Source organism: Clupea harengus, chromosome 8 (assembly GCF_900700415.2).
Source record: "Clupea harengus chromosome 8, Ch_v2.0.2, whole genome shotgun sequence".
Taxonomy (NCBI): Eukaryota; Metazoa; Chordata; class Actinopteri; order Clupeiformes; family Clupeidae; genus Clupea; species Clupea harengus.
In genome coordinates, this window is record NC_045159.1 from 25,740,105 (window position 1) to 25,750,104 (window position 10,000).

The 10,000-nt window shown below is 50.3% G+C and overlaps 1 protein-coding gene across 2 annotated transcripts in view; it reads left to right on the plus strand.

The window, feature by feature from the left end:
- ephb4a (eph receptor B4a) overlaps positions 1 to 10,000 on the plus strand; it is a 35,924-nt gene that overhangs the window by 17,667 nt on the left and 8,257 nt on the right. Inside the window, exons 5-9 of one of the 2 annotated variants that reach the window (XM_031572491.2) lie at positions 4,955 to 5,110; positions 7,448 to 7,795; positions 8,468 to 8,592; positions 8,947 to 9,115; positions 9,840 to 9,939. In XM_031572491.2, the coding sequence (XP_031428351.1) occupies positions 4,955 to 5,110; positions 7,448 to 7,795; positions 8,468 to 8,592; positions 8,947 to 9,115; positions 9,840 to 9,939 (898 nt within the window). The remainder of the gene's footprint in view (positions 1 to 4,954; positions 5,111 to 7,447; positions 7,796 to 8,467; positions 8,593 to 8,946; positions 9,116 to 9,839; positions 9,940 to 10,000) is intronic. The other variant, XM_031572492.2, reaches the window with a different exon arrangement.

Genomic DNA, 10,000 nt, shown 5'->3' on the forward strand with positions numbered 1-10,000 from the left:
TTGAGTATCCTTTCTTGCCCCCCCTGTCCGTCAAGTTGTTAAACAGTCTTATCACTGATGAGTATGGCCAAGGCCAGTGAAGATTAAAGTAATGAGTTTCTTGCTTCTTGTAACATGAGGCATTTGAGAGCGTCATTGCGGGGTTGGGATTTGAGTGCAGTCGGGGTAGAGCAGCGGCCCATGTGCAGGTCAGGAACAGCCCTTCCCAAGATGCCACTGGGTTTGGTTGTCTATTGATTAGAGCCAAAAAAATCTGGTGGGGTCGGCTGAATTGATCATGAAACGGTGCAGAGTGATAGTTCTCTGGTTAATTATTGAAACCGAAGCACAGAAAATCAATCCCACACACTTACATCATTTACACGCACACACACACACACACACACACACACACACACACACACACACACACACACACACACACACACACACACACACACACACACACACACACACACAGACACCAGGATGTTCAGATAAGACCCGTCACTGAAGCTCATCCTAATGACCTCGGCAATTAGTGTATGGAGAAGGGGTCTGAGGGGGCGGCAGGGCGGTTGTGCCGAAACAGCCTGAAGGGTGAGGGATGGGTGGCCCGGGAGACCAGGGCAAGAGGTCACCGCCGAGAGGTCGTAAGGTCACGGCAGCAGGGCTGCACAGGCCTGCACCATACAAGCACACGCAGACCACTCCCTGCCCTCGACACCCAAAACAGCCGGCTATTCAGATTTCATGAAGAGAGAGAAGAGGGGAGAAGAGAATAGAGAGAGGGAGAGGGAGAGAGGGGAGAGAGAGAGAGAGGGGGAGAAGAGAATAGAGAGAGGGAGAGGGGGAGAGGGGAGAAGAGAATAGAGAGAGGGAGAGGGGGAGAAGAGAATAGAGAGAGGGAGAGAGGGAGAGGGGAGGGGGGGAGAGAGAGAGAGGGGAGAGAGAGAGAGAGGGGAGAGAGAGAATAGAGAGAGGGAGAGGGGGAGAGGGGAGGGGGGAGAGAGAGAGAGGGGAGAGAGAGAATAGAGAGAGGGAGAGAGGGAGAGGGGAGGGGGAGTGCTGCCTCCCTCTCTGCACATCAAAGGCACAGAGACAATGAGGAGAGAGAGATGGCAAGAGGAGGAAGAGGGGGAGAGATAGTCCTCATTCAAAAGGGGTGTTGAACCCAACTAATGAGTGAAAATTAGCCACTCACCCTTTTCTATTCGAGCAGATACTGAGCCTTTTGTACACACACACACACACACACACACATGCTCTATTACTCCTACTCTCTCTTTCTCTCTCTCTCTCTCTTTCACTCTTTCTCTGTTTCACCCTCTCACTCGCTTTACACACATACAGATACACTTATGCACGTGCACACACACACACACACAACACACACACACACATGACTTCACAAAGGGTTTCTCACACAAACACGCATTTGAATTAATGACACGCTGGTGCTCTCTTTAGAGCCTCATTCCACACACATCACACACTGATTTTTGGGATTGGCTTCAAAGATTTAAGCAATACACACACACACACACACACACACACTCACCACTGCAAAGAGTCTTTAATCATAACATGAGGTTAATCAGAGCCTGTGTTCAGGATAAATAAGACTTGTCTTAACTTAATCCAGATGCCCGCTTCTTCCCATTAAGTCAAGGGAGTGGAGTGGTTAGAAGGAGGGATCAGATCAGGGAGGAAGGAATGGAGGGATAGGGAGGGAGGGAGAGAGTGATGGAGAAAGTGAGTGTGTTAGAAAGAGAGTATAAACTCAATGCACAGAGAACTGGAAGGATCCCATAGCCTTTATCTGACATTAATTCAAAGATATGCTGCGGTTGGCATTGTGTGTGTGTGTGTGTGTGTTTGTGTGTGTGTGTGTGTGTGGCAGTGTGTGGCAGTGTGTGGCAGTGTGTGTGTGTGTGGCCGCAGGAGGTGGGTGTGTTTTGTGCATATCTTGGTGAGGTGCTGCTGCTCAGACAGGCATTACTCTGTGGCTGCCAGAAACAACAACTTCAGCAGCACATTTACTTATAGACACACACACACACACACACACACACACACACACACAGACCCAGACATACAGAGACACAGACCAGCAGAGCAGATGAGAGAGAATACCCTAGAATATTGCAAACACACACACACACACACACACACACGCACCATTAGCCATTCCTATATCTGATTACAAGGTTATTACACATCAGACTTGGTCAATCTAGGTTTAGAAGGAACACAGGCACACATCCCCAATCCAGTGGGTGTACTCCCACTTATGCCTGAAGCTGTGTAGACAATACATAGCCGGTGTCTGCTAATTACATTGGTCTTGTTCCATTGGGTGTGTGTGTGTGTTTCTGCATATGTGTGTGTGCGAGTGTGTGTGTGGGTGAATGCGCGTGTGTGTGCATGTGTGTGTGTGTGTGTGTGTGTGTGTGTGTGTGTGTGTGTGCGAGTGTGTGTGCATGTGTGTGTGCGAGTGTGTGTGTGTGTGTGGGTGTGTGTGTGGGTGTGTATTGTAAAATAGTCCCCACCCCCCATCTCTTCTTTCCCCCTTGGAGTAATGTGAATGGCAGGTCACCATGGGGTTGCATTCCTGCACAGAGGACAAAGGGAGCTTACGCCTTCTGTCCTCCTCTCTCTTTCCCTCTCTCTCTCTCTCTCTCTGTCTCTCTCTCTTTCCCTCTCTCTCTCTCTCTCTCTCTCTCTCTCTCACCGTCTGTCCTGTATCAGTTGTCTTCCCGGTCTCATTAGGAGCTGAGTGCCTGAATGACTTCATGTGAACTTCTCTCTCTGTGGACATGTGGAGTCCATCTATCTGACTTCTGACCACAGCCCTTCAGCTGTGCCTCTTTACTGTGTCTGCTTGGCTGCCATGCTCTCTCCAACATATGGACTGTGTATACAGTATATGTGTGTGTGTATGTGTTTGAGCGCCTCTGTGTGCATGTGTGTGTGTGTGTGAGCGCCTCTGTGTCTGTGTCTGTGTGTGTGTGTGTGTGTGTGTGTGTGTGTGTGTTGGGGTGATGTATGTGGCGTGTGTGCGAGGTTATTTGAATGGATCATAAAACTCTTTAAGTGGCTGCTCAGGCCCATCTGTGCGCACTAAAGGGTTCCTCCTCGGCGGGGTTCTGCTACGAGCCGCTTGAGGAGGATTTATTAGGGGGGGGGGGGGGGGGGTTCCGTGCTCCTCGCCAGAGTCGTCCCCCCCCCCCCCCAAAACACCCCCCCCCACCTCCACTTAGAGAGAGAGTACATACCTGTCCCAACTCTCTCTCTTTACGAGGCCCTCTGTGCCAGGACTGTACAAGCCAACGGTTCTCGTAAAAAAAAGTTCTGACTTCTGCTCGGGAAAACAGTCCATTATCCGTGGGGGATGAACAGAAACAGAAATCTACTTCTGACAGGGAACTGGCTTGTAGGTCCAACCTACTAGCCTGCTGTGTTTGACCTTTTCCTTAATTGCCCATCCACCCCGCGAGCGAGCGAGCGAGCGAGCGACTGTACACGAGTCAAAAGCCACTCGCTTGAGGGAGGGGCGGCAGAGGGACTAAGGTGGGGAAAGTTGTGTCCAAATGTTTAAAACAAAAAGGGAACTGGCTATTTATATTGGCCTGGAGAGGAAGAGCCCCCTTCAATTGTAATGATGTCATTGTGTTGCACGATTAGAGCTGACGCGGAGGCGGCGGGGGGGGGTGGGGGGTATTTTTTTCATCAACATGGGGCTTCCTGCTTCTCCTGGTTTCTCACCTCAAATGCTTTGTGTGTGTATTTGGATAATGATAAACCTGTGCTTACTGGGGGGGGGGTGGGTTTGGAAAGTATGACCGCCCCTGTAGGGTAGAGTGACAACCCCCCCTCCCCCCCCCCCCCCCCCCCCCCATCTCTATGCTGCCTTTCTCTGACATGTATTGATATAAAACACTGTCGACACTAACTTGGCATCGGGACAGCGTTGTGTCAACATCCTGCCATCATCAGACGTTACATGTTGTGTGTCATGGCAGCTCGGTGGGGCCCTTTTCACCGCCATCATTTGCATAGGACGCGTCTCACTCAGCAGTCCCCAGATCAGTGGTTATGGTGAATATGAAAAGAGGGGGTTGTTTATGAGGACAGTGTGGTTACTCACATATTTTGGCAGGCATGTAGCTTGTAAAGGAGCCTTATGGGAAATGCATGAGATTTATTTATCCGAACGGGATTTTTGTTTAAACAAAGGTCCAATCTGTGGGGATGCCGTATATTGATGTGCACTCTGACTCACGCCGATGTAGTTTATGTCGGTGTGGCAAACCCTCTGTGAAGATTTGTCAGTGTGTGTGTGTGTGTGTTGAATGTGCCAGTGTCTCCTTGTCAATCCCACAGTGATTGTTGAGAGGCTATGATTAATAGGCCATTTTCACGGGTGTTCTGTATTTCTTTTTACATCCTGACTCTCTCCATCTGTGTATGTATATATATATATGTGTGTGTGTGTGTGTGTGTGTGTGTGTGTGTGTGGTGTGTGTGTGTGTGTGTGTGTGTGTGTGTGTGTGTGTGTGTGTGATTGCAGATGAAAGGAGTATATGTACCCACCCATTTCACTCTGTTTATGTGTGCTGGCAGTGATGAATGGATCCTCTGGTTTTGTTTGTCTTTTTTTTAATGTGTAGAGAGTGTAGAGAGTGATGGAGTGTGGTGTGTGTGTGTGTGTGTGTGTGTGTGTGATGGCACGAGAGACCACACTGACTGTTGCTTCATGTCCCGCCATGTGTGGAGTTTGGACGGCAATCACATACCTTTTTTTTTTTTTAATCACACACACTACGTAATGCTGGTTTGTGACACAAAGAAAAACCGACTCAATGGAACAATGCTGAGCTCTCTTCTCTGTCTGCCTGTCTGTCTGTGTGTGTGTGTGTGTGTGTGTGTGTGTGTGTGTGTGTGTGTGTCTGCCTGTCTGTGTTGTCCTCAGCTTGTCCAGCGGGGCACTTTAAGTCCTCCATGGGCCCTGGAGTCTGTGCCCCCTGTCCCCAGTCCAGCAGTGCAGCTGAGGCTGGAGCCGCCTACTGCAGCTGCCGCCTGGGCTTCTACCGCTCCCCCACCGACACGCCAGACATGCCCTGCACACGTGAGTACTGCTGCTTGCTCCCGCACACACTGGACCTGGATCAACACACAGGCACTCATGAACACACACACATGCACACTTTCACACACACACACACACACACACACACACACACACACACACACACACACACACACACACACACACATGCACACTTTCACACACACACACACACACACACACACACACACTTTCACATGCACACACACACACACACACACACACACACACACACACACAACCCCCCCCCCCCACACACACACACACACACACATATATCTATCCAGATATCTATCTCTATATCTATCTATCTATCTATCTATAATATATTTACTGTGCAGACATATATATATATATATATGCAAAGAGACAGACAGAGACAGAGATAGGCAGGTGCAGACAGAGTAAAACCTGGTCAATTGTTGGCTGGCTCCCCCCCCCCCGTTTCTAATTATCATCCTTCCTTCAGAGCTTTATCTCTCTCCTTTATGACTCCCTTCCTCCCCTCACACTATCATTCTTAAGCGCTCCTAATGGACCACTCCTCCTCCTCCTCCTCCACCTCCATCCTCTCTGTGCTCTGTCTATTCTTCTCCCTCCCCCTCCTCCTCCTCCTCCTCCTCCTCCTCCTCATCACCTGCTCTTCCCACAGGTGCTAGTCTCTTCCTTTCACAGGGGCAGTCTCTTCACCCATAGCATGAAGAATAGGAATGCCTTTCTATAGGAGTCACCTTCAGGGTGTGTGTGTGTGTGTGTGTGTGTGTGTGTGTGTGGTGTGTGTGTGTGTGTGGGGGGGGGGGGGGGGAGGGAGGGGGTCCTCTTTAGAAGCCGGGGCTGACGCTGATTGGCGTGATTGACAGCTCAATTTGGGCTCCGGCATCCTGGAGCTTGAATGGGTGGCATGCTTTAATTGGGCCCCCCTGTGAGACCCTGGCCCAGAATGGGGCTCTACAATGACTGGAGCCCCATGATGGGAGTCTTGACAGCTCAGCCACTGTCTTCGTGGCCTGGCAGGGGTGTTTAAGCCAGTTACTTCTGTCCCACTGTAAATCAAACTCTTATGGTTTGTCTTTTTAGTGCTTCACACCAGTTGAGTGTGTCTGTTTTTGAGTTTGGGCTGGCCGTATTTCTTGCGGCAATGCGGCAATACAACCGGAGAGAGGCTATTAAATCATTGAAGAAATGTCATGCAATCTCTCTCTCTCTCTCTCTCTCTCTCTCTCTCTCACTCTCTCTCTCTCTCTCTCTCTCTCTCTCTCTCTCTCTCTCTCTCTCTCTCTCTTACTCTCTCTCCCTCTCACTCTCACTCTCACTCACACACACACACAAACAACTCACTCACACATGCTCCTGATTACTCACGCAGCAGACACACATGATCCCAATCGCGACGCCGTGATGTGTTTGCGCGCGGCACATTAGCGTGGCTGATAAAAGCAGTCCCCACAGATAGAGCCCCGCTTGTTCTCTTAAGCGAGGCGGCTCTGTGCTGACTCACAAGCACGCTAGTAGGGGGGCCTCACACCATCACCGTGGCGATGCGCATCAGTGGGATTGTGTGCGGCTGCCTGTGTGTCCCCCTGCTGATGCTGGAGCTGCTGCTGCCGCCGCTGGTGTAGCTGGAGCTGGAGCTGGAGCTTATCGCAGAGACACGCAGCCTCAGGGCAGACGCCCGCCCCCCCCCTCTCTGGGTTATGACACATCTCCTGCTGTGAATACAGATGAAGAAAATGAAAATGTTTGTTTGTGTGTGTGTGGATATGTATGTGTGTGTATGTGGGTACACGTATGTGTGTGTGTGGGTCTGTGTGTATGTGTGTGTATGTCGGTACACGCGTGTGTGTCTGTGTGTGTCTGTGTGTGTCTGTGGGTCTGTATGTGTGTGTGTGTGTGTGTGTGTGTGTGTGTGTGTGTGTGTGTGTGTCTGTTGTGTGTGTGTGTGTGTCACTTGCCACGAGAAAATGGATTTAAAAGCAGCTTGAGCGAACGCTAAGAGCCTGTTAGCAATACAAAAAAGAAACATAATTCACAGTTATGCGCAGTGCTGAAAGTGATAGAAAAGCTGTTACTTTCTCTTACGCAACTGAGTCTGCTGCCTGACTGCCAGATTCCCTGACAAGTAGGACCATCGGGGAATTTGAGTGTTGAAAATGTAGATAATTATGATGGCAGCGTAACTGACATTTATTCTCTCTCTATCTCTCTTTTTCCCTTCCTCTCTCTTTCTCTCTCTTTCTCTCTTGCTCTTTCCTCGACACCCCCACCCTCACCCGCTCTTTTTCTCGTTATCTCTTCCCCTTTTTCTCCTGCGTCATGCGTGCATGCACACACACCCAGGCCCTCCCTCAGCCCCGCGGAACATCATCCCCGACGTCAACGACACCTCGGTCACCCTGGAGTGGAGCGACCCGGTGGACAGCGGCGGCCGCTCCGACCTCAGCTACGCCGTGGAGTGCACGCTCTGCCCTCCGCCCGGGGCCTCCGGGGGGCCTCCATGTGGGCCCTGCGGGGACAGCGTGAGCTACCGGCCCTCGCAGCGGGGCCTGGTGCTGCGGAGGGCCACGGTCTGGGGCCTGCTCCCGCACACCACATACACCTTCACCGTCCACGCCCTCAACGGGGTCTCCCAGTACAACAGCAAGGGCTTGGCCAGCGACTCGGTCAACATCACCACCGGCCGACACGGTAAGAGAACAAGCGAGAGGAGGAGAGAGAGAGAGAGAGAGATAGAGAGAGAGAGAGAGAGAGTGAGAGAGAGAGATAGAGAGAGAGAGAGGGCAGGAGGGGGAGAGAGAGAGATAGAGAGAGAGAGAGAGGGGGGGGGGTAGAGAGAGTTGGAAGGTGAATGAATGGCAGAAAGGGGAAAAGGAAAAAGGATGAGGTGGTGGTGGTGGTGGTGGTGGTGGTGGTGGAGGGGGAGGGGGGGGGGGGAGGGGAGAAGGAGCACAGGAGGAAAAGGAGTGGGGAGGGGTGAAACATTTGGGGGGGCCCCAAGTTAAAAAAGACCCAAGAGCACATACATCATTATTAGTCTGGCTCGTTGTACATAATGCAGCCTGTTACGCTTCATTAGGCCTAGTTTTGATTTGGCTCCACTAATAACATACAACACGGATGAGGAGGGAGGGAGGGAGGGAGGGAGGGAGGGAGGGAGAGAAAAAGGGGGGGGGAGAGGGAAAAAACCAAAGTGGTGGAGCAATGAAGAAAAGAAAAGACCCTATTTGGCTGCAGGAGAGGGACTCAGAAGGGAGACTTATGTTACTAGTTTTGGAGCTGAGCTTGAAGGATGTAATTCCAGACTGTAAAAACACGATAGTGCTTCGGGGGGCAGGCGCTGATCACAGGTCTGTTTTACAGTGCCAGTGGTGGTGACGGGCATCAGGAAGAGCTTGACCTCGGAGTCCAGCGCCACTCTGCAGTGGCCCGTGCCGGCGCAGACCCACTACAACATCCTGGAGTACCAGCTACGCTACTGCGAGAAGGTACCAGCCACAGAAACACTCCTATCTAGAGTTTCTTTTGAGACAAATGAACCGAGTAAAGGATTTTCTTTCTTTCTTTTATGTAAATCTCATATCTCAATTGCACACTCTCCTTAATGTTGTTTTAAGTAGTAATGGATTTCCCATTTTCAAGTCCATTTTCTTGGCTTCCAATTTCGACCCTTTTCTCTTTTCCTTTGACATAAATCTCACCACATCCTCAATAGAAAATATCCCATTTCATTCAATGTTTTATTGTCTATATACTTATATATGCTCAATCAGTCTATACATTTAACATCCATTTAACAGCATTGAGTGTTCTCCCTCTCTCCCCCGTCCTCCCTTTGGTAGGATCGTCTCCCGGAGGAGCAGTCGTGTCGCTACAAGGAGAGTGACAGTAACATGGTGGTGCTGAGCGACCTGCGCAGGGCCACGCTCTACGAGGTGCAGGTCCGCGCCCGCACCATGGCCGGCTTCAGCAACTTCAGCCGCGCCTACTCCTTCCGCACCCTGCCCAACGGTACGGGAAGCTCCGCCGTGATCCCTCGGTGTTGCCCGTAGTTCCTTCCCCCTTGATTTTAAATTCAGTTAGATAAATATAGAAGATATAGTTCCTCTTTAACCTTGAAATCTTATTGTCACTCTTAAGTGTCATCTGTCTTATTCTTGACCCTTTTGAGTGGATCATTCCTAACACTGTTGTGTTAATGCACAACCAGTTTAATGCACAACCAGTTTTACACGCGTGTGTGTCTGTGTGTGTCTGTGTGTGTCTGTGGGTCTGTATGTGTGTGTGTGTGTGTGTGTGTGTGTGTGTGTGTGTCTGTGTGTGTGTGTGTGTGTGTGTCACTTGCCACGAGAAAATGGACTGAAAAGCAGCTTGAGCGAACGCTAAGAGCCTGTTAGCAATACAAAAAAGAAACATTTACTTGGTTACATTTACTTGGTTACATTTACTTGGTTTACATTTACTTGGTTACATTTACTTGGTTTACATTTACTTGGTTAACGAGTGCTTTCAGTGAAGATCTATCTATTTAGTTAAATAAAGCAGAACTTGACATTAAGCTCCTCATCCATATAAAGCAAGGTTGGACATTTGAACAAGGCGAAATAGAAAGGGATTGTATGCATTTGAATAGAATTCAAAAGGATGTGTAAGAAAGTGGATGATCAACCTTTCCTGTCATTCTGTCTCTGTTCGTCCTCATCCAACCCCCCCGATCTTCCGGCGTTTCTCTCAGAAGATGACTCCTCCTCACCGCTTCTGGTTACCGGGGTCCTCATCGCAGTGGGCATGCTCCTCCTCATCACTGTCATCAGCATCGCCGCCTTGTGCATACGGTAAGCACCGAAGCGCAGAGAGGAGAGGAGAGGAGAGGAGAGGAGAGGAGAGGAGAGGGGG